We start from the raw sequence: 25,073 nt of genomic DNA, 5'->3' as shown, positions 1-25,073 counted from the left end.
ATTGTAGCTTTGTAATATGCTTGTCTACTAAATGAAGACACTACATTTATTTTAAAAATACTCCCACAAAAGCAAGCTATTTTCTCCACAATGCCTTGTCTCCAACCATAGGTTTTCTCTACAGACCTAGAATACGGTGTACATTTTCGGACATCCGTACTCGCTATGACACAGAGTTATACCAGTGACAGAGGCTGAGGTTCTAGCTGTATATCTGGTTCTAGATGAAGCACATCTTTCTCTAATATCCTCTGCTAGTGGTTTCATCCCCACAGGAAGCCAGTGTGGTTCTGTGATGTTTTCTTTCCACACTACATACAGCCTTGCCTCTGTTGTCATGCAGAGTCAATGGGGGTTTAGGTTTCAGTCTATTGACTGTATGCCAGACGGCAGGCCTGGCTGGTCTTATAATATAGGCCAGTAACTGACTGATACAACCAGTCTGTCTCCTAGTAATGCCCCCAGTCTCTCCTGCCCCTCTGGCTGTTGGAATTGATTCAGTGTTGAGTCAGTGTTTCCTCCCTACCCAGACCTGCGCAGGTCAAACCTGTTGAGTCCCCAAGGCAGTGTTCCTCAACTCTAGCCCATCACAGGAACACCTGATTCTATTCCATTCATCATCTAACCCTTCATTATTTGAATGAGGTGTGCTTGTGCTGAGCTGGAACAAAACTGTGCAATCTTGGTGTTACCCAAGGACTGTCCAGAGTTGAGGAACACTGCTGTCAGTAGGGGTGGAAAATTCTGCTAACTTTCCCGATTTTACTGCTTATTCCGACCTGACTCTAGGAATCTTCCCACCAGGATTTCGGGACCCTAGGAGCACTGCTATCCGGTTGTCCTTTTATAGTTGGTTCATCATCTGGCGGTGTTGCTGTTGTTGTTGTTTACTGTTTATGGTTATTGTTTACTGTTAACCCCACTGTGGACTCAAGCTGCTGCAGTGAGAAAGACTTTAATGTTTTTGTTTTTGTTTTAGTCATTTAGCAGATGCTCTTATCCAGAGCGACTTACAGGAGCAATTAGGGTTAAGTGCCTTGCTCAAGGGCACATCAACAGATTTTTCACCTAGTCGGCTCAGGGATTAGAACCAGCTACCTTTCGGTTACTGGCACAACGCTCATAACCACTAAGCTACCTGCCCAGTTTGCAGTTGCTGCACTCTAACAGGCTAAATGTTATTGAATGCAGAGTGGAGATCATGGCTGGCGAGGTTGGAATTGACCCGGTAATCTGCTACAAGCCCTTATCAGAGACAGGTTATATTGAGCTGCTGAACTCTTGTGTATTCTGTCACACTGCTGTGTGTGTGTGTGTGTGTGTGTGTGTGTGTGTGTGTGTGTGTGTGTGTGTGTGTGTGTGTGTGTGTGTGTGTGTGTGTGTGTGTGTGTGTGTGTGTGTGTGTGTGTGTGTGTGTGTGTGTGTGTGTGTGTGTGTGTGTGTGCTGGAGGGAGGGAGGGAGGGAGCCAGGGGCCCATAGAGAATGGCTTGCTGGTGTTTTCTACTCCCTGTTCCAAGATTCTGTTGGTGCCATAGAAGAGTTGGGAGAATGTCAGGAGTACTGCCCCCTCCCCCCGTCAATACCTGTAACCCTAGTTACCCTGCTAGGACCCCCTATAGGTAGAACAGGCCTGTGTGTCTGTTTTCTGTTCTCTTGTCAGTTTTTTGTGTTGCAACCATTCACCACTACAGTGAGTTGGTACTACTAGTTAATCCCCAAAATATTTCCCCATGGTTATAACCTCCCTTTCCCACCCCTCCCCTCCACTGTGGAGGCAACCAACCTAGCTAGGAGGCTGCTGACCCCCCTGTACCCTATTCGCTGAACTCTGTTCCCCCTCTTGTTCCTATTGGTGGGCTGCCTCGCTGGGACCCCTGTGAGTGTGCGAGGTCATCCAATGAAACACAAGTGCACCATCCACTCATAAATAGGTACTGCCCTCTCAGCCGCTGGTACTACAGTTACTGCTTTTACCATTTTACCATCAGTGTGTGGTTGAAAAAATAGGAAATATATATACGAGGACGGTGTGTATATATTTCCTCTTGTTAGAAGCATGCTTGTTTGGAGCGTGATGTGTCTTGGTTTCTCCATTTAGTCTGTTCTCTCCTTCTTGTATGATCATACATACCTCTCGCTATGTGTGTTGGCTAAACCTTCATATTCATTCTGTTCCGTCTCATATCCAACATGCCACTCATGGAGGTGGATTGACTGATTGATTGATTGATTTTTATTTCAGTGGAATATGTTTTTTTGTTCTCCTTAAGTGCCTGCTGTTCTGGAAAACACGTTTGTGTTTTCTTGCTGACTCCTCTGGCCCTAGTCAAGCAATAGGAGTTGGCAAGGCAACACAAAGCGAATTGGGTCCACATTTATTATACACAATATTCACATCCTATACAGTTCCTATCTTCATTTCCATTATGCAGACGAGCAGAAACGATTCAAGATGGTGGATTCTGGAACATATTTGAACGAGTCATGTATTTATTCTAAGTGTTTATTGACGTAAACATATTTCTATGTGAGAGTTTGAGTTTGTGTTCGCAGTTTAGAGACCAGGGCTATGTACCAAATGGCACCCTAGTCCCTATATAGTCCACTACTTTTGATAGGGCTCTGGTCAAAAGTAGTGCACTATATAGGCAATAGGGTGCCATTTGGGACGCGGCCCAGGCCCCCAGGCTTATCTGGAAAGCGCAATGAAATGGCTTTAAATAGAAGGGACAAAAAAGGCCTGCTTGTCTGAGAGGGGATGGGGGGAGTTTTCAGGAGGAGAGAGAGAAGGAGAGGGAGAAGAGAGAGAGGGATTGAGAGAGAGAATGAGGGAGAAAAGGGAGGGAAACAATCAGAGAGAGAAAGATATGGAGAGGTGAGAGAGGGAGAGTGAGACTTGCCCAGGGTGAGCAGTGTACATTCTCTGTGGAGGTATGACGGTCACACAGTGCACTGAATGCCCCACTCAGCATTCCTGCTACAGTGAAGACGCTGTGGTTATGGCTGTTATTAGAGACCAGGCTCTGTGTAGTTCCTACTACAGTGAAGAGGCTATGAGGCTGTAGTTAAGACTGTTATTAGAGACCAGGCTCTGTGTAGTTCCTGCTACAGTGAAGAGGCTATGAGGCTGTAGTTAAGACTGTTATTAGAGACCAGGCTCTGTGTAGTTCCTACTACAGTGAAGAGGCTATGAGGCTGTAGTTAAGACTGTTATTAGAGACCAGGCTCTGTGTAGTTCCGTGTCTGCACATTCTTATATTGGTCTGAAAAGACAGGGCAAGTATTGGATAGTTACAGGGTAACAGATGGTATAGAAAGATTGTGTGTGTCTGTGTGTGTTTTTGTGTCTGTGTGTGTGTGTCTGTGTGTGTGTGCGAGCATGTGCTGTACATCCACCTATGAACAACAGGGCAGCTATTGAACTAGCTAAGTAACAGCTAGCAGCTTGTCCAGCTATTGAACGAGTTAAGTAACAGCTAGCAGCTTGTCCAGCTATTGAACTAGTTAAGTAACAGCTAGCAGCTTGTCCAGCTATTGAACTAGTTAAGCAACAGCTAGCAGCTTGTCCAGCTATTGAACTAGTTAAGTAACAGCTAGCAGCTTGTCCAGCTATTGAACTAGTTAAATAACAGCTAGCAGCTTGTCCAGCTATTGAACTAGTTAAGTAACAGCTAGCAGCTTGTCCAGCTATTGAACTAGTTAAATAACAGCTAGCAGCTTGTCCAGATAACTGAAGAGGCTGCCTTTAGCTAGCAATGTGCTGATGGTGAGTGAGGGGGGATTAGACGGCTGGTTAACACTGTGTGGCCTGGCTAGGAACTACGTTAACCCTTCTGCTGCTACACTGTAGCAGGAGTAGGGGGACGATGTCAGTTTTGCATTTCCCCCACAAATGGTTAAGGTTAGGATTGTGAGAGGGGAAGCTGATCCTAGATCTGTACCTAGGTGCAACTTTACCCTACTCCAGTGTACACTATAGGCCTAACCCAGACTATGCCGGGCCAAGCCAGGGAGCAGATTTAAGACCTCCCCAGGGGGTAGAGGCAGGCTTCTGGCCTGACCTTCCAGAACCACTGCCTGGGGCTAAGAGGCTTATTATTACACTGCCAATCTGCAGGAGTGTGTGTGAGTGTGAATATATATATGTGTGTGTATGCTGTTGTAAGTTTTGTCACGTCACTAACAACACCCTCGCCTCAACTCGAAAAGCCCTGTTTGTGTCAAACATCGAGTCAGGCAGAATCCACATGTTAATAAGATACTAACATTCAAATGAAGAAATCGCACCCAAATTACCATACAACTCTGCTTCCTTTTACGGAGGCACTCCGCACTTGCTCTCTACAAAGTTAATTAAACAGCATATATTTTTAATGATTGAATCAAGGAGGGAAAGAAATTAATGTTCAATTACTGTTCATTACAAAGCATTTGCATGGGGCTGCCGTCTGGCAATCTGTTCCCTTGCTTTGTCTGGTTCCAAATCACACCTGGGCCCTTATCTGAAGTAGTGCAGTAGGAGGGAATAGGATGCCATTTGGGACGCGGACCTTACACAGACTAGAGCCCTCAAACTCAACTTTGGACCTCCAAGACAGTTCCACTGCTGATTTTCATTGTTCCCCTCTAATCATGGACTCATTTAAACCTGGTACACCAGGTATGTTCAATTAAAGATCATGTAGAACAGAAACCCAGCAGGCTACGGACCTCGTAGGGTAAGAGTTGAAGACCCTTGGACTAAAGGAATTATGTTGGATCCGTAACAAAACGTTTTGCAACGGATTAACGAAAACAAGTGTTACTTATTGGACAAATTCAGGTTGGTCTCTCCCCATTTCAGCCCATTGGCCTCCAATTGGTTCCTAGTGAATACACCCCAGATAGATTGGCTCTTATTTGTTACATAATGGTGAGGACATGAGTGATTGCCTCACTAATTGCCTTTTGCAGTGATGGCCATCTTCTAACTAACTAAAACTCTCTCGGAAGATTTGCTTATCCATAGACTACAATACAGAGTTGACCCCCAAGGGCTTTGCTTTGACTCCCAAAGTGTGCACTCGTCTACTCCCCCTCACTACACTGGTCTACTCCCCCTCACTAAACTGGTCTACTCCCCCTCACTACACTGGTCTACTCCCCCCTCACTACACTGGTCTACTCCCCCTCACTACACTGGTCTACTCCCCCTCACTACACTGGTCTACTCCCCCTCACTACACTGGTCTACTCCCCCCTCACTACACTGGTCTACTCCCCCTCACTACACTGGTCTACTCCCCCTCACTACACTGGTCTACTCCCCCTCACTACACTGGTCTACTCCCCCTCACTACACTGGTCTACTCCCCCTCACTACACTGGTCTACTCCCCCCTCACTACACTGGTCTACTCCCCCTTCACTACACTGGTCTACTCTCACTACACTGGTCTACTCCCCCTCACTACACTGGTCTACTCCCTCACTACACTGGTCTACTCCCCCTCACTACACTGGTCTACTCCCCCTCACTACACTGGTCTACTCCCCCTCACTACACTGGTCTACTCCCCCTCACTACACTGGTCTACTCCCCCTCACTACACTGGTCTACTCCCCCTCACTACACTGGTCTACTCCCCCTCACTACACTGGTCTACTCCCCCTCACTACACTGGTCTACTCCCCCTCACTACACTGGTCTACTCCCCCCTCACTACACTGGTCTACTCCCCCCTCATGTATTTAAAAGGAATGGACTGGTGTAAGGAATATGATAGAAACTCCCTCCAACTATGCTTGTGCCAATCCAATGCTTGTAAATACATGAGGGGGAGTGAACAAGTGCACACTTCTGGCTGAAGGTTTAGAGAATTGGAACTCAGCCATAGAGATTTGGACTGATTGGAGTCCTGATTCGCCACCCTTCTCCTAAAGTGTGCACTTGCATACTCCCTGTCATGGATTTTAAACGCATTGGATTGGTGGAAAAGTTGACTGTAGGGGGGTTTACCACCATTGTTAAATCCATGATGGGAAGTCTGCAAGTGCACACTTTAGGAGAAGTGTGGAGAATCAGAACAAGCCATAAAGACAAGCATAAGATAAGTATTTATAAACAGAAGTACAAACAATTCAGCAGCATGTTCGAATGGCTATGTCACGAAGTTCTATCACAATGGCTCTTTCTAGACTTACTTGTTGTTGATTGGTTTACTGTGCCCTCTGTTGTGGGTTGGATTGGACCTTGACATTATTTTGTTATGTCACTCATGCTGCTCTGTGTCCATTGGTCAGTCTGGATGTCTCTCTCTTTCTCCATTCTCAATTGGCTGGCCTCTTTTGTCTCTGTGTCTATTGGCTGGTCCTTACAGTATCTCAGTTTCTGTTTTTGGCCAACACGGATATGTCTGTTTTTGTATTGGCTAATGCTGACGTCTCTCTTTCTCTCTATTGGATGACTTGAACGTGTTTGTGTCTCCATGGGCAGACATTGGTTCACGTCCCTATCTATTTTAATTGTTCAACACTTCTTTATCCATGTCTAACAGGGTTGGGGTCAATTCAGTTCTCAATTCAGTTAATGAATTGGAAAAATAGTAGGCCATTTTTTGTAAAATGTCAATTCACCTGAAATAATTTAATTCAAAACTTAACTGACCCCAACCCTGCTATCTACCCCATTGGCCAGACCCTACTTCCATCACTCTTCCTTAGTCTGACCCTCCCTCTCTCCTGTCCCATAGGCTAGCCACACGGGCATGCGCTCGTACATTTACAACCGGAGCTCTGTGATTGGCTCACAGGCAGAGCACAGCGGCATGCGGACCTACTTCTTCAGCACCGACACACAAGAAGACATGAATGGCTGGGTGAAGGCCATGAACCAGGCGGCGCTGATGCAGAACCACACCGCCAGCCTCAAGAGGTAGGTGTAGTGTGAAGTTGCCCTGGCCTAGATCCTGGGTCAGTTTAGCATTTTCCCCACCAATGGTTAAGGTTAGGATCTAGAGAGGGGAAGCTGATCCTAGATCTGTACCTAGGGGAAACTTCACCATGGCGCCAAGAGGTACGCTGCCTGGGACTTAACCTCCCTGTCTGTCAACCTGCCACTACAGACCTGGGTCAAATATGTTGAAATACTTTAGGTTCGCTTGATTTAGCTTTAAAGACATGAAGGTGTGGGGGAGTTTGCACTTTTAGGACTATTCGTTGGTTATGTTTTATCGGGCAATTACCCATCTGACACACCTAGGTTGTAGTGTGAATTGTACATGTAACTTAGGCGTGGTAATTCTTAACTGTGTGTGTGTCTCTGAATATGTCTGTCAGGGGAGAGAGACAACTTTGTCTGTCAGTCTCATTGATTGGCAGGGCTGAGAGACTTCTGTCTCTCTGTGTGTGTCTGTGTGTGTGTATGCCTTTGCAGCAGAGAGTGCTCACAGATTGCATTGGTACACACACACACACACACACACACACACACACACACACACACACGCACACACACACACACAAACAGAGAGCCCAAGAGATTGCAGCTCTGTCTCTCAGCCCTGCCAATCAGTGAGACTGACAGATTGTCAAACAAAGTTGTCTCTCTCCCCAGACAGACATATTCAGACACACAGAGTTAAGAATTGCCATGCCTAAGTTACATGTACAATTCAACCCAGCTGCAGAGAGAGAGAGAGAGAGAGAGAGAGAGAGACTGATAATGAGTGAGGGAGAGAGATACTGATAATGAGAGAGGCTGATAATGAGAGAGGAGAGAGAGACTGATAATGAGAGAGGGAGAGAGATACTGATAGTGAGAGAGGAGAGAGAGACTGATAGTGAGAGAGGAGAGAGACTGATTGATAATGAGAGAGGCTGATAATGAGAGAGGAGAGAGAGATGATAATGAGAGAGAGAGAGAGAGATGAGAGAGAGAGAGATGATAGTGAGAGAGAGAGAGAGAGAGAGAGATATGATAGAGAGAGAGGAGAGAGAGATACTGATAGTGAGAGAGAGACTGATGAGAGAGAGAGAGAGACTGAGAGAGAGAGAGAGAGAGAGAGAGAGAGAGAGAGAGAGATGAGAGAGAGAGAGAGAGAGAGAGAGAGAGAGAGAGAGAGAGAGAGAGAGAGAGAGAGAGAGAGAGAGAGAGAGAGAGAGAGAGAGAGAGAGAGAGAGAGAGAGAGAGAGAGAGAGAGAGAGGGAGAGAGAGACTGATAGTGAGAGAGGGAGAGTGATAGAGAGAGGAGAGAGAGACTGATGATAATGAGAGAGAGAGAGACTGATAGTGAGAGGAGAGAGAGACTGATAATGAGAGAGGAGAGAGAGACTGATAGTGAGAGAGGAGAGAGAGACTGATAGTGAGAGAGGAGAGAGAGACTGATGAGAGAGAGAGAGAGAGACATAGTGAGAGAGGAGAGAGAGACTGATAGTGAGAGAGGAGAGAGAGACTGATAATGAGAGAGGAGAGAGAGACTGATAGTGAGAGAGGGAGAGAGAGACTGATAGTGAGAGAGGAGAGAGAGACTGATAGTGAGAGAGGGAGAGAGAGACTGATAATGAGAGAGGAGAGAGAGACTGATAGTGAGAGAGGGAGAGAGAGACTGATAGTGAGAGAGGAGAGAGAGACTGATAGTGAGAGAGGAGAGAGAGACTGATAGTGAGAGAGGAGAGAGACTGATTGATAATGAGAGAGGCTGATAATGAGAGAGGAGAGAGAGAATGATAATGAGAGAAGGAGAGAGAGAATGATAATGAGAGAGGGAGAGATATACTGATAGTGAGAGAGGGAGAGAGATACTGATAGTGAGAGAGGAGGGAGATACTGATAGTGAGAGAGGAGAGAGATACTGATAGTGAGAGAGGAGAGAGACTGATTGATAATGATAGAGGCTGATAATGAGAGAGGGAGAGAGAGATTGATAATGAGAGAGGGCGAGAGAGACTGATAATGAGAGAGAGAGAGAGAGAGAGAGAGAGAGAGAGAGAGAGAGAGAGAGAGAGAGAGAGAGAGACTGATAATGAGAGAGGAGAGTGGGAGAGAGAGACTGATAGTGAGAGAGGGAGAGTGATAATGAGAGAGGAGAGAGAGACTGATTGATAATGAGAGAGGAGAGAGAGACTGATAGTGAGAGAGGAGAGAGAGACTGATAGTGAGAGAGGAGAGAGAGACTGATAGTGAGAGAGGAGAGAGAGACATAGTGAGAGAGGAGAGAGAGACTGATAGTGAGAGAGGAGAGAGAGACTGATAATGAGAGAGGGAGAGAGAGACTGATAATGAGTGAGGGAGAGAGAGACTGAATGAGAGAGGAGAGAGAGACTGATTGATAATGAGAGAGGCTGATAATGAGAGAGGAGAGAGAGACTGATAGTGAGAGAGGAGAGAGAGACTGATAGTGAGAGAGGAGAGAGAGACTGATAGTGAGAGAGGAGAGAGAGACTGATAGTGAGAGAGGAGAGAGACTGATTGATAATGAGAGAGGCTGATAATGAGAGAGGGAGAGAGAATGATGAGAGAGAAGGAGAGAGAGAATGATAATGAGAGAGGGAGAGATATACTGATAGTGAGAGAGGGAGAGAGATACTGATAGTGAGAGAGGAGGGAGATACTGATAGTGAGAGAGGAGAGAGAGACTGATAGTGAGAGAGGAGAGAGACTGATTGATAATGATAGAGGCTGATAATGAGAGAGGGAGAGAGAGATTGATAATGAGAGAGGGCGAGAGAGACTGATAATGAGAGAGAGAGAGAGAGAGAGAGAGAGAGAGAGAGAGAGAGAGAGAGAGAGAGATAATGAGAGAGGGAGAGAGAGACTGATAGTGAGAGAGAGACTGATAGTGAGAGAGGGAGAGAGACTGATAGTGAGAGAAGGAGAGTGATAATGAGAGAGGAGAGAGAGACTGATTGATAATGAGAGAGGAGAGAGAGACTGATAGTGAGAGAGGAGAGAGAGACTGATAATGAGAGAGGAGAGAGAGACTGATAGTGAGAGAGGAGAGAGAGACTGATAGTGAGAGAGGAGAGAGAGACTGATAGTGAGAGAGGAGAGAGACATAGTGAGAGAGGAGAGAGAGACTGATAGTGAGAGAGGAGAGAGAGACTGATAATGAGAGAGGAGAGAGAGACTGATAGAGTGAGATGGAGAGAGAGACTGATAGTGAGAGAGGAGAGAGAGACTGATAGTGAGAGAGGGAGAGAGAGACTGATAGTGAGAGAGGGAGAGAGAGACTGATAATGAGAGAGGAGAGAGAGACTGATAGTGAGAGAGGGAGAGAGAGACTGATAGTGAGAGAGGAGAGAGAGACTGATAGTGAGAGGGAGAGAGAGAGACTGATAGTGAGAGAGGAGAGAGAGACTGATAATGAGAGAGGAGAGAGAGACTTATAGTGAGAGAGGAAAGAGAGACTGATTGATAATGAATAGCACACATACACAATCCATGTCTCAATTGTCTCAAGGCTTAAAAATCCTTCTTTAACCTGTCCCCTCCCCTTAAATTTGATTTGAAGTGGATTTAACAAGTTACATCAATAAGGGATCATAGCTTTCACCTGGATTCATTTGGTCAGTCTGTGCAAGACAGAGTCAGTGCAGATAGTCAGAGTAACCATTATTTGACTATTTAGCAGTCTTATGGCTATTTAGCTGCCATCCCCAAGCCATAAGACTGCTATCTCGGAGCCTGTAGTCCGAGAGACGATGTTCCGATACCGTTTGCTGGACGGTAGCAGAGAGAACAATCTATGGCTTGGGTGGCTGGAGTCTTTGGCAATTTTTCGGGCCTTCCTCTGACCCCGCCTAATATAGAGGTCCTGGATGGCAGGGAGCTTGGTCCCAGTGTGGTACTGGGCTGTCCGCACCACACTCTGTAGCGCTTTGCGGTCGAGGGCGGTGCATTTGCAATACCAAGCGGTGATGCAGCCAGTCAAGATGCTCGCGATGGTGCAGCTGTAGAATTTTTTGAGGATCCAAGGGTTCATGCCAAATCTTTTCAGCCTCCTGAGGGGGAAGAGGCGCTGCCGTGCCCTCTTCAAGACTGTGCGGGTGTGTGTGAACCATGTTAAGTCCTTAGTGATGTGGACGCCAAGGAACTTGAAGCTCTCAACCTGCTCCACTACAGCCCCATCGATGTGGATGGGGGCGTGCTCTCCCCTCTTTCTCCTATAGTCCACGATCTGCTCCTTGGTCTTACTGACGTTGAGGGAGAGGTTGTTGTCCTGGCACCACACTGCTAAGTCTCTGACCTCCTCCCTGTATGCTATGGTATCTTTGTTTAGTCCAGGCTACGGTATCTCTGTCTAGTCTAGGCTAGGGTATCTTTTTCTAGTCTAGGCACCACACTGCTAAGTCTCTGACCTCCCCTGTAGGCTGTCTCATCGCCGTCAGTGATCAGGCCTACCACCTGTCTAGTCTAGGCTAGGGTATCTCTGTCTAGTCTAAGGTATCTCTGTCTAGTCTAGGCTAGGGTATATCTGTCTAGTCTAAGCTAGGGTATCTCTGTTTAGTCCAGGCTAGAGTATCTCTGTCTAGTCTAGGCTTGGGTATCTCTGTCTAGTCTAGGCTTGGGTATCTCTGTCTAGTCTAGGCTAGGGTATCTCTGTCTAGTCTAGGCTAGAGTATCTCTGTCTAGTCTAGGCTTGGGTATCTCTGTCTAGTCTAGGCTTGGGTATCTCTGTCTAGTCTAGGCTTGGGTATCTCTGTCTAGTCTAGGCTTGGGTATCTCTGTCTAGTCTAGGCTTGGGTATCTCTGTCTAGTCTAGGCTAGAGTATCTCTGTCTAGTCTAGGCTAGGGTATCTGTCTAGTCTAGGCTTGGGTATCTCTGTCTAGTCTAGGCTAGAGTATCTCTGTCTAGTCTAGGCTAGGGTATCTCTGTCTAGTCTAGGCTTGGGTATCTCTGTCTAGTCTAGGCTAGAGTATCTCTGTCTAGTCTAGGCTTGGGTATCTCTGTCTAGTCTAGGCTAGACTATCTCTGTCTAGTCTAGGCTTGGGTATCTCTGTCTAGTCTAGGCTAGAGTATCTCTGTCTAGTCTAGGGTATCTCTGTCTAGTCTAGGCTTGGGTATATCTGTCTAGTCTAGGCTAGAGTATCTCTGTCTAGTCTAGGCTTGGGTATCTCTGTCTAGTCTAGGCTAGACTATCACTGTCTAGTCTAGGCTAGACTATCTCTGTCTAGTCTAGGGTATCTCTGTCTAGTCTAGGCTTGGGTATATCTGTCTAGTCTAGGCTAGAGTATCTCTGTCTAGTCTAGGCTTGGGTATCTCTGTCTAGTCTAGGCTTGGGTATCTCTGTCTAGTCTAAGCTAGACTATCTCTGTCTAGTCTAGCCTTGGGTATCTCTGTCTAGTCTAGGCTAGAGTATCTCTGTCTAGTCTAGGGTATCTCTGTCTAGTCTAGGCTAGAGTATCTCTGTCTAGTCTAGGCTAGAGTATCTCTGTCTAGTCTAGGCTTGGGTATCTATGTCTAGTCTAGGCTAGAGTATCTATGTCTAGTCTAGGCTTGGGTATCTCTGTCTAGTTTAGGCTAGAGTATCTCTGTCTAGGCTTCGGTATCTCTGTCTAGTCTAGGCTAGAGTATCTCTGTCTAGTCTAGGGTATCTCTCTCTAGTCTAGGCTTGGGTATCTCTGTCGAGAGACATTTGAAACCCCACCTCTTTAAGGAATACCTGGGATAGGATAAAGCAATCCTTCTACCCCCCCCCCCCCACACACACAGCGGAGTCGCTCACCACCTTCCGGAGACATTTGAAACCCCACCTCTTTAAGGAATACCTGGGATAGGATAAAGTCAATCAGGGCTAAATGCTATGCTAATGTTAACACTGCACTTGGCTGTCATTGAAGATATGAAGACATAACTAGACATATTGTTTTTTTGGGTCCGATTCCGTTTTTGGTGGGGACAAAACTTACCAATACCGATATATCTGCCGATATACTGTTTTACAGCAGGGAATGAATTCTCATTAATTGCCATCCAAAAGAGCAATTGTCCAATAACTATGCTTAAATTGTTGATTTCATACATTGTGACTATAATGACACATCACCAGAAAGGCAGTGTTCATATAAGCATGAGATTGCCTTTTTTCATCTTATTTATTGAATATCGGTTATTGGTGGAATTATCATCCGATACCATTATAGCTGTAAAAGGCCAATAATATCAGTGAACCGATATATCAGTCTCTAAACAGAACTCCTGTGAGAGGTTAGAGGTATGAAACATTTGGAAATAAAATCAGTGGTTGCTAAATTCTCCTCCAAACTTACACTGTGCTGATACAGTGGCAATGTCAATAATTGTGTTGTTGCAATGAGTTAAGAGAGCCAAACCAAAACATTGGTCTCTCGTTCTCTTCCTAGACCGTCGGAAACATTGGAGAAATCGGAAATGCCCAGCGTGTCGGAACGCCAGGCAGTACCCCAAACCAACCACGTCAACAACTACGCCGAGACCGCCCCCCAACCCCCAGTCGACCTCCATCTCCATAGTGATGGGGTGGTCCTCCAACCGGCCGACATCCACCAAGAAACCGAGGAGCACTGTAGCTTCTGGAACGACACTCCCAATCCCATTGCTCCCGAAATTCCCCTTGGAGGCGGGAACGTGGAAATTGAAATGGACACCGTCCCTCCTAGCAGTCTCCCTCCCCTCCCCAACCTTACGCCATACTCAGCCTCCTCACCCACATCCGCACCCCCGTCCAGGGAGCAATTGCGCGCCCCGTCGTGCGCCGCCTCCACCCTACCCCCCGGGGCCTGTCTGAGGAACGGGACACCCACCCTGGAGCCCAACGGGATGGGGACGGGGACGTACCAGAGGGCCCCCCTGCCCCCCCAGGTGATGGACACTCACAGGCAGGTGCAGAGGAGGAGTGCCCTGGAGCAGGTGGAACACTGGGTCAAGGTGCAGAGGGCCGAGCACAAAGGGTAAAGGTCACGGTTCACATGTCACACCACCACTTGTATAGGTGTTTATGATTGGCCTACCCTTATACACAGCACACTCACATATGTTGTGGTGCATTCAAACAAGTACTTTCATACACACATGCACATACACACACACACAAGTGCACACACACACACACACTCATTCTACTAGATAGGTGTTTAGTGTTTAGGTTTGGTTGATTTATGTACATCATGGACATGAAGGTTATAGGGTGTATGCAACCATAGCCAACATCTCCCTCTAGTGGGGCTCTGGGAATAATGCAAGCATGTGTCAATCAAAGCTTCCTAACACTTACTTTCACTACAGTACTTAGACTCCGCTAAGCCAGTTAAATGTAGATCAGCAACACGATGACACAAAGTTCAACATCTTGCCTTTGTCTGACCTCTGACCTGTACTCTCTCCTGTAGCCCCCCCTCTAGAGGGAGCACCCTGCCCCGCCACACCCCTCCGACCCAGCCCAAGTTCATCAGCCTGGAGGCCTACCAGACACTGCCAAAGACCCCACGCCACAGCCCCCCCACGGCTGCACGCCACGGGGAGTACAAATACGCCCAGGACCGCCTTAGCCACTTCCGCCTCGGACCCCCGGACTCCCAGGGCGGTGGCGCCAGGGACGGGGGTAGCATCGGTGGGCCTGGCACCGTGTGGCAGCTGTATGAGTGGCAGCAGCGCCACCAGTTCCGCCATGGCAGCCCCACCGCCCCCCTCTACACTCCTGCCCCGGACTACCCCTTCGGGCCCCGGCCGCCCTCCACGGTCCCCCCCTCTGCCCCACGGCCCAGCTCCGAGGTGCCCCGCTGTGTGTCGGTACCCCCTGACCCCTCTGACATCCCCCCACTGGGACCCCCGCGGGGCTCCAGGGCCCTGTCCCCCCTGCGGAGGCCCCACACGCCTGCTGACCGGGTGGTGGTAATGCCCCTGGGAGAGAGGCCCGTGCTGGATGTGCCAGTGGCTGGGTCCCCACGGAGAACCAAGTCTCAGCTGTTCAATGTAAGAGGAAGGGGGGAAGCTGTGTGTGTGTGTGTGTAAGAGGAAGGGGGGAAGCTGTGTGTGTGTGTGTGTGTGTGTGTGTGTGTGTGTGTATGCTTGTTCATTTGTGTAATGACAGGTTTGTCATTTTTATGACAGTATTATGCAGGGGTAATAATGGCAGCTTAATAGACTGTTTAACTGCAGTTTGTGTGTGTGTTCACCAGGCTGCCACAATTGACAAACGGTCCATGCCTCCCTCCGGCTACATCACACACACGGTCAGCGCTCCCAGCCTTCACGGGAAAACGGTACGGCCTCACACACCCAGCCACAACCCAAACATGTTGTGTTAGATTATAACATGAAGTCAGGGATCCAGTGTTTCTTCAATAACATGGACACCTTGCCACCGGGTTAACTTACTTACAGTACTACTTTACTAGGACAACTATGGGACGTGAACCAGCAACGTTCTGGTTCATATAGATTTCAGATGTAGATACAGATATTTGAATGGATGCCGTGTCGGTACCAAAAGTTCCATGACAATACACTTTGAAAGTGGATTGCGTCCTTATCGGTAAAATGTAACCACAGCTGGAGATTTTTTAAGACATGTTATTGACACAAAAGTGTCACTGTAGCCAGCAAAAGAGTGTAGGAGTGGTGGCTAACTTACTGTTTCACTGTAGGGTGAAACAACTTAGCTAGTTAGCTAGCTATCTCTCTTTGCTAGCAAACGTAACATTGCCTCCAAAACTGGTAAGGTGTCTCCACTACTATTTTTTTTGAAAACTTTTGTGCGGTCTCCACTTTCCTACTGTTCCAGTAAGACTGCAAAGTTGTAATGTAATTAGGGCTGTGGCGGTTATGGCATTTGGGGTAGTAGTTAATTGTCATGCAAATGACCAGGGTTATTGTTATTTTTACCAACAAATATGTTGAGATTATAATGTATTATAATGCTTACATCATACCTAATGAATGCAACACAGCTTTGGGTGACACCCCCATCTCAAAAGCAAATCGTTTTGACTGCTTGGAACTATAGAAAATGAAGCTTCCCCACCCGACAGTGACGTACTGCTCGTAAAATGATTGCTGTCCTTGTTGAGAAAATACCAACTTTACCCTCTTCATGTAAAAATGTGAAACTGCTATTGTGTAAACTAGATCTACTTGAAAAGGAAGTTGAATTCCCACCCCGCCTAAACTGAATGTATGAAAGCTCATCTTTTTTTGGGGGGTTCACGGTTACTGTTGATAATTGTCGATTACACTATTATACGAAAATTGTGTCAGCCCTAAATGTAATTATTATGGAACATTTGGTGCTAACATGACTGACAGTTGAACCTAACTGTATTCTATGTAGATTCTATACAGCTCTGAGTATCTTGGCTAACCGTTGGGCGGTCTGTCTGCGTTGGGGTGTTGTGTTAACTCCCCCATTCCCTCCCTCTGTCCCCCGTGGGACACACTGCTGTTACACACGCAGCCTGAGGAACTCACCCTCCTGCTGATTCAGCTCCGGAGGCATCAGGCAAAGATGGCCGCCGCGCGCCACCACACGCTAACCCAGCTACAGCACTTCAACTACAGCCCCTCTGGCCCTCACCTCCGCGCCACCAACAACAACCCCCTCTTCTCCTCTGGCCTTTCTTCTCTGGGGTCCTTACTAGGCCCCCCAGGCCCCATGGGCCACGGCAGCAGCAGCCAGGTGTGGGCCCCCAGTACACCTGGCCTTCTTTACCCCACTGATGTGAGCTCAACCTGGGCATGGCTGTTTGTGTGGCCTGGCTGGCTGCTCCCCCCCTAGCCGCCCATAGTGCCTTTCTATAAAGCCATGGCAACATGTCGTGGTTTTTGTACTCCCAGCTAGGCCGTCAAGTAGCAGTGTACTGTGTGTTAGCATGTTGTGCTAGCTAGCTTCCATACAGTCATCCCTGTCTGGTTGGCTTTAGGTGCAGTTCAATTTTTTTGTATCTGCCTGGGCTTTGATGTCTCTCGCAAATTTTTTGTGTGTTTTTGAAGTGTGTTTGGCTGAGATGTTGCTAGTTTGCTTCAAAGTGGAGCCGTATTTGGGCTTGTGATCTTGGAGCTGCTGCTTGTAGCGGGCTTCATTTCTTATTTGCACGTCTTGCGTCTCAGGTGGCATAACATAGAGAAGCTCATGGGTGAATTGTGTGTGTGTGTGTGTCTTTGTTCTCTCTCTCTCTGTGTGTGTGTGTGTGTGTCTTTGTCTGTGTGTGTGTGTGTGTGTGTGTGTGTGTCTTTGTCTCTCTCTCTCTGTGTGTGTGTCTTTGTCTCTCTCTCTCTCTCTCTGTGTGTGTGTGTGTGTGTGTCTTTGTCTCTCTCTCTGTGTGTGTGTGTCTTTGTCTCTCTCTCTGTGTGTGTGTCTTTGTTTTTGTGTGTGTGTCTTTGTCTCTCTTGTGTGTGTGTCTTTGTCTCTCTCTCTGTGTGTGTGTGTCTTTGTCTCTCTCTCTCTGTGTGTGTGTCTTTGTCTCTCTCTCTCTCTGTGTGTGTGTCTTTGTCTCTCTCTCTCTGTGTGTGTGTACGTGCGCGCGCTTTGGATGACATGAGGGTTTTGTTTGACTTTTTTGCAATTTAATGTTTTACTCATCTTATAACAAGCCTAAGAGATGACAATTATCAATAGCCTATTCTTGAAAATAGGCTTACAATCATCTCACCCATAATTCATAATCCATTATGAATGATTATAGAAGAACGTGCAAATCATTATTATGCATTCTATAACCCATTATGGTAGATTCTATGTTAATGAGTAGCGCTATAGACACTGAGTATACAAAACATTAGGAACATCTTCCCCTTTTGCCCTCAGAACAGCCTCAATTCGATGGGGCATAGACTTTACAAGTTGTCGAAAGCGTTTCACAGGGATGCTGGCCCATGTTGACTCCAATGCTTCCCACAGTTGTGTCAAGTTGGCTGGATGTCCTTTGGGTGGTGGACCATTCTTGATACATACAGGGAAACTGTTGAGCGTGAAAAACCCAGCAATGTTGCAATTCTTTAGACACTCAAACCGGTGCGCCTGGCACCTACTACCATACCCCTTTCAAAGGCCCTTAAATCTTTTGTCTTGCCCATTCACCCACTGAATGGAACACATAGACAATCCATGTCTCAAGGCTTAAAAATCCTTCTTTAATCCGTCTCCTCCCCTTCATCTACACTGATTGAAGTGAATTTAACAAGTGACATCAATAAGGGATCATAGCTTTCACCTAGATTCAACTGGTCAGTCTATGTCATGGAAAGAGCAAGTGTTCCTAATGTTTTGTACTCTCAGTGTAAATCCAATGTATTATTATCAATGATTCATTCAGCAACTAATATCGACTATACAGTTAGATCTCTAATATGAAAGTGTATAGATTTTAAAATTCTATACACTTCCATACCGGAATGCCATAAAGCTTTGATTGACACTTCTCTGTTTCTCTACTCCACCACGAAGGTTGACGATACTTACATGCAACTGAAGAAGGACCTGGAGTATCTAGACTTGAAGGTGGGAACTGGCGATGGAGAGTTGCTCTCTCTCCTCCTGTTGTTTCCCTTTTAACTCCTCCTCCACTTCCCTCTCTTCCTCCTCCTCTTCCCTCTCTCCCTCCTCCTCTTCCCTCTCTCCCTCCTCCTCTTCCCTCTCTCCCTACTCCTCTTCCCTCTCCTCCTCCTCCTCTTCCCTCTCTCCCTCCTCCTCTTCCCTCTCTCCCTCCTCCCTCCTCCTCCCTCTCTCCCTCCTCCTCTTCCCTCTCTTCCTCCTCCTCTTCCCTCTCTCCCTCCTCCTCTTCCCTCTCTCCCTCCTCCTCCTCCCTCTCTCCCTCTTCCTCCTCCTCTTCCCTCTCTCCCTCCTCCTCTTCCCTCTCTCCCTCCTCCTCTTCCCTCTCTTCCTCCTCCTCTTCCCTCTCTCCCTCCTCCTCTTCCCTCTCTTCCTCCTCCTCTTCCCTCTCTCCCTCCTCCTCTTCCCTCTCTTCCTCCTCCTCTTCCCTCTCTCCCTCCTCCTCTTCCCTCTCTTCCTCCTCCTCTTCCCTCTCTCCCTCCTCCTCTTCCCTCTCCCTCCTCTTCCCTCTCTCCCTCCTCCTCTTCCCTCTCTTCCTCCTCCTCTTCCCTCTCTCCCTCCTCCTCTTCCCTCTCTCCCTCCTCCTCTTCCCTCTCTTCCTCCTCCTCTTCCCTCTCTTCCTCCTCCTCTTCCCTCTCTCCCTCCTCCTCTTCCCTCTCTTCCTCCTCCTCTTCCCTCTCTTCCTCCTCCTCTTCCCTCTCTTCCTCCTCCTCTTCCCTCTCTCCCTCCTCCTCTTCCCTCTCTTCCTCCTCCTCTTCCCTCTCTCCCTCCTCCTCTTCCCTCTCTTCCTCCTCCTCTTCCCTCTCTTCCTCCTCCTCTTCCCTCTCTCCCTCCTCCTCTTCCCTCTCTCCCTCCTCCTCTTCCCTCTCTCCCTCCTCCTCTTCCCTCTCTCCCTCCTCCTCTTCCCTCTCTCCCTCCTCCTCTTCCCTCTCTCCCTCCTCCTCTTCCCTCTCCCTCCTCTCTCCCTCTCTCCCTCCTCCTCTTCCCTCTCTCCCTCCTCCTCTTCCCTCTCTCCCTCCTCCTCTTCCCTCTCTACCTCCTCCTCTTCCCTCTCTCCCTCCTCCTCTTCCCTCTCTCCCTCCTCCTCTTCTGTGTTCCCCCCCTTACCTCTAGGCTTAACACGTGGCCAAAGCTCTCTAACACACTCACCTTGCTGCTCACAGTGTAGGGTGAAGTTACCCCTAGACGCTGATCTTGGGTCAGTTTCACATTTTCCCCATTAAATGGCTAATTTTAGGATTGGGGTAGGGGATGCTTTACCTAGGGGAAACTTCATCCCGGAGTGGATGACGAACACATCCTGAAGCTGGGAATGACATGGCATAAATGGGGATGAACCGGGTCGTGTTCATTAGGGCACACTACAGAAAACATGTTTTTTTAATGGGACAATTATTTCTGATTTTTTATTCTTCTTCTTTGGAACGCTATGTGTCGTACACCGTTTAAGCTAGAAACGCCATTCAAACTTTAAAATGTGTAGACTAATCAGGACCAGTTTGCTTGTTTACAACTTTTTGATAACATTTATATTTTTTAAACTATTAAGCTTTTTGTGCTCTTAAAAAAACCTTGTCCACTTTAATGGGATTTCTTCAACAAAGGTCCTATTTGTTAAAAACTCCCAGACTTCCAACATTCTATTAAAAGTAAACATTGTAACTTTTGACACAAATCAGCTACTTTGACCACTTTCCCAACAAGTTAGACAAAAACTTAGGGCGTATGAAATCTTAGTCTGCTTTTCTGCTATTCAAATAAGAAATCAGAACAGAAAATATATTTTACCAATCAAACAATACAGCAGTTTTAGTAACCTCATTAATTACATTTTCTCTCAACTCTGACATTTTGACCACTTAAATTAGACAAACTTAGAGTGTTTGAAAGTCTACTTCTCTGTTTTACAAATAAGCAATCAGAAGATACAGCTGTTTTAGTATATATTTTAGTAATCTAGCTCTGTCTTTTTATTAAACCTTTGTTTCCTTATCTCTCAGAACATAAACTTTTTTAACCCTTTCCATTTTTTGTGTTTCATTTCTCTGCGCACGGTGCCTCTGTTGGAAAGAAGCATCTTGTATGGGGTGTGGGCACACACCAATCAGAGTGCTGAATTTGCCATCATGTTGAAAGAGCCTGCATGCTGGCCGTCACTGAGTCATTACTTAAGAACTACAGATGTATCATGTAAATCAAGTCTTAACTACATGTGAAAATGTAATGGGATGCATTTTCTCCACTGTTAACATTTTTGTTGGTGGCCCAGTCTTCACAAATTAAGGACTGTTACTTTAAGCATTCTCATCACAAGCTCCACAAACCCCCTGGCTTGCCAACTTCAACTCTGGTTTCAACCACATGGAATGCAGCCTAGCAGATCCTGTTGTGGGAATCTACATCTCCCTTGTTATAAAACCTTTGTTTCCTCAAATCTCTCAGAACATTAAAGTATTTAAAGACTAAACAGAACATTGTGGGGCTATGTCCTTGTGCTAGGACCTCGATATTCTGATGCAGCTTTAATTATGGGTCCTAGCACCGGTCCTTAGCACATTTCTACTAAACAGTATGTTGAAAATTGTATGTAGTATGATTAGTATGCAGTATGTCGTTTTAGTAATCAGTAGGCAAAGACAGATTTAGGAAACGACCTCTGTACTAGTCTAAAGACAGTTTGTGAAGGAATAGACGTTGCGTTCCAAGATGACTGCTCCACCGAGGGCTATAATGTCCATTTCCGATTTGTTCAATTTGATAAAACCCGGCAGGGTTGTAGAACCCACCAACAGTAACTGGCACTACTATTAGGCCTACGACTACTACCACTACTACTACCACTACTACTACTACTACTACTACTACTCCTACTACTACTACTACTGCTACTACTGCTACTACTGCTACTACTACTACTACTACTACTACTACTACTACTACTGTTACTACTAACTACTACTGTTACTACTAATACTGTTACTACTACTACTACTACTACTACTACTGTTACTACTAACTACTACTACTACTACTACTACTACTGTTACTACTAACTACTACTACTACTACTACTACTACTGGTACTACTACTACTACTGTTACTACTACTACTAGTAACTACTACTACTACTGTTACTACTACTACTAGTAACTACTACTACTACTGTTACTACTACTACTCGTAACTACTACTACTACTACTACTGTTACTACTACTACTCCTTCTCCTTTTTAATAATTGAGCTTACTTATTGACCTGAAGTCCCTGTTTCAGTAAGTTTTCTTCAGTTTAGTGCCTAATTAACACGGCCCTGGTGTCGTGTGTATGTTTCGATAATAAAACCTTTCTATCAAACCAAAGGACAAATGGTTGAGTTGCTGGATGTATGAAAAACGCTGGTGTTGTTACCAAGCAAGCCTTACTATGGGACCCGGGTCACGGCACCATTGTACCAGAGAGTATATTATGTTCTTCCCTGCCCAGAGCACCAATTTCTGCACAACAAGACACCAGTCAAATACAACCATCTTAACCAATAGAGTCTGTCAATCTGTGAACTACAGTTGGCTTTAAATCACAGAGAAGGTGAAGGTCACTGATGTAGTCCAGCCAACATGCTACGGGCGGGTTTCACAACCGCTAGACGACCATAATGCTGACTCCATACTGTTGTATATATGACGTAACAGTTGGTATATAAACTGATGTATTCAATTGAATGGTCAAATTGATATCTTGCTCATAGTGAACGGCAGCCATTTTGTAACGGTGGCTCTCTATCTCCTATTTGACGCAGATCAAAAGTTTAGAGCCATTGATCCTCATGGCTCACAGTGTGCTACTGCACTGCACTGCTGGGCCTCTCGGGCCCCTATGGAACGTAAGCACTGTGGAGACACTGTGTCTGTGTGTCTGTGTGTGTGTCTGTGTGTGTGCGTGCATCTCTGTGTGTGGCGTCTGTGTGTGTGTATAGCAATGTGTGTGTGTGTGTGTGTGTGCGTGTGTGCGAGATTGTGTGTTTGAGTGTATGAGCGTGTGTGTATACATTTTTATGAGAGAGACCATCCCATCGCTTAACACTGTGTGTCTATGTCCACGGCTGTGTGTGGGCACTGGCTTGGCATTGACCCCTCTGTAACCCCTGACCGTGACTCCTCAGTGACGTGATTGGTGGTTCTGGGATGGCTCTGCAGTGCATGTGCTGTGGTTGCTGTGGTTATTTCGGTGGTTGAAAAGCTAGCTGCTTGCACCATCGTGTTGGTCTCCTTCATGTATTCCCTAGTGCAGAAAAACACAGCATGGTTAACCCAGATCCCAGTTGGTTCAGAATATACTCTAAGAACGCAACAACAAAAAATGGTTGTACAAATCCTTGTATTTCCAGTGCTGAGAGTTTTCTAAGGAGTAAGCAGTGTCTCATTCTGTTTTTTTATTTTATTGCTTTGTTGTCCATCTTATTGTGATACAAGGCCATGAAAAGCTATGATTATATTTGTAAAATAATGAATGAAAACTCATGGTCATCATGATTAGTGTTCATGGAAAGAGCTTCTTTATCTCTCTGTGTCATATTCTACACCTGTCAGTGACTCTTTTCTCACTTTCTCGAAGTCTTCATGGTACATTCACCTCATTGTGCTTTCAGTGTAACCTTTCAGTGTAACCTTTCAGTGTCCTCAACAGCCAATAAACACAGAGCAACTCTATTTGAAATTGTCTTTGTTTTCTTGTTCCAAGGTGGTTGGAAGTCAGACGTTGAAAGAAGCAACAAAACCTGTCAAAATAGCCGAGAGTGACGTCGATGTAAGTATGAGCAGTTTTCCGCATTGCTCACACATGCACGCACATGAGTGCACACACACACACACACATACACACACTCACTCACACACACTCAATCACACACTTCCTTTCTCTCTCTCTCTCCCACCTGCAACCCTCAAGAACATTTTCCACTGTTCTCGCAAAAGGACATTGAGTTTTAGCTTTAGGGACATTTTGTTTTCGCTTGAACTTTTCTGGACGGGCACAGAAGAGATGAGGAGACACTACCGTAGACCCTTAGAGAGAGCAGTCTAATAAAACAATAAGAAAATAAGAGTCGACTAAGATGTGTACTGGGATTTTGTGGGCTATTTACCTCAACTTCAGGACCATTTTGTTTTCTCCTATCAGAGTGTAACTACTACAAAAGGAGTTAAAGAGTTGAGGGATTGTAGCTTGTCACGGTTGCACTTTAACAATTTATAAGGATGCTGGTATTCTTCTGTCCACAATGAATATTTCATGGCATCAATACAGCAATATTACTGCGCACCGAGACACAACAACAAATAAATGATGTATTCAACAGAATGGCAAATTAAGCTTAAACACTATACATATGTTTGTGCCTGCGAAAGAAACCATGCATCCTAATATACAGTTGAAGTCTGAAGTTTACATACACTTAGGTTGGAGTCATTAAAACTTGTTTTTCAACCACTCCACAAATTTCTTCTTAACAAACTATAGTTTTGGCAAGTCGGTTAGGACATCTACTTTGTGCATGACACAAGTAATTTTTCCAACAATTGTTTACAGACAGATTATTTCACTTATAATTCACTGTATCACAATTCCAGTGGGTCAGAAGTTTACATACACTAAATTGACCTTTAAACAGCTTGGAAAATTCCAGAAAATGATGTCATGGCTTTAGAAGCTTCTGATAGGCTAATTGACATCATTTGAGTCAATTGGAGGTGTACCTGTGGATGTATTTCAAGGCCTACCTTCAAACTCGGTGCCTCTTTGCTTGACATCATGGGAAAGTCAAAAGAAATCAGCCAAGACCTCAGGAAAAAATTGTAGACCTCCACAAGTCTGGTTCATCCTTGGGAGCAATTTCCAAATGCCTGAAGGTACCACGTTCATCTGTACAAACAATAGTACGCAAGTATAAACACCATGGGACCACGCAGCCGTCATACTGCTCAGGAAGGAGACGCGTTCTGTCTCCTAGAGATGAACGTACTTTGGTGCGAAAAGTGCAAATCAATCCCAGAACAACAGCAAAGTACCTTGTGAAGATGCTGGAGGAAACGGGTACAAATGTATCTATATCCACAGTAAAACGAGTCCTATATCGACGTAACCTGAAAGGCCGCTCAGCAAGGAAGAAGCCAATGCTCCAAAACCGCCATAAAAAAGCCAGACTACGGTTTGCAACTGCACATGGGGACAAAGAACGTACTTTTTGGAGAAATGTCCTCTGGTCTGATGAAACAAAAATAGAACTGTTTGGCCATAATGAACATCGTTATGTTTGGAGGAAAAAGGGGGTTGCTTGCAAGCCGAAGGACACTATCCCAACCGTGAAGCACGGGGGTGGCAGCATCATGCTGTGGGGGTGCTTTGCTGCAGGAGGGCCTGGTACACTTCACAAAATAGATGGCATCATGAGGAAGGAACATTATGTGGATATATTGAAGCAATATCTCAAGACATCAGTCAGGAAGTTAAAGCTTGGTCGCAAATGGGTCTTCCAAATGGACAATGACCCCAAGCATACTTCCAAAGTTGTGGC

At 46.1% G+C, this 25,073-nt stretch overlaps 1 protein-coding gene across 9 annotated transcripts in view; it reads left to right on the top strand.

Moving 5' to 3' along the window:
- LOC121540091 (pleckstrin homology domain-containing family A member 7-like) overlaps nucleotides 1-25,073 on the top strand; it is a 171,218-nt gene that overhangs the window by 123,127 nt on the left and 23,018 nt on the right. For 5 of the 9 annotated variants that reach the window (XM_045207830.1, XM_045207831.1, XM_045207836.1 and 2 more), the window contains 7 exons: nucleotides 6,732-6,913; nucleotides 13,343-13,909; nucleotides 14,348-14,930; nucleotides 15,137-15,220; nucleotides 16,411-16,674; nucleotides 18,400-18,453; nucleotides 23,243-23,308. In XM_045207830.1, coding sequence (XP_045063765.1) covers nucleotides 6,732-6,913; nucleotides 13,343-13,909; nucleotides 14,348-14,930; nucleotides 15,137-15,220; nucleotides 16,411-16,674; nucleotides 18,400-18,453; nucleotides 23,243-23,308 — 1,800 coding nt within the window. The remainder of the gene's footprint in view (nucleotides 1-6,731; nucleotides 6,914-13,342; nucleotides 13,910-14,347; nucleotides 14,931-15,136; nucleotides 15,221-16,410; nucleotides 16,675-18,399; nucleotides 18,454-23,242; nucleotides 23,309-25,073) is intronic. The other 4 variants (XM_045207833.1, XM_045207832.1, XM_045207838.1 and 1 more) reach the window with 4 other exon arrangements.

The sequence above is a fragment of the Coregonus clupeaformis genome, chromosome 26 (assembly GCF_020615455.1).
Source record: "Coregonus clupeaformis isolate EN_2021a chromosome 26, ASM2061545v1, whole genome shotgun sequence".
Classification (NCBI taxonomy): Eukaryota; Metazoa; Chordata; class Actinopteri; order Salmoniformes; family Salmonidae; genus Coregonus; species Coregonus clupeaformis.
Note: the sequence above shows the minus strand (reverse complement) of the source record. Positions and strands in the feature narration are given on the sequence as shown.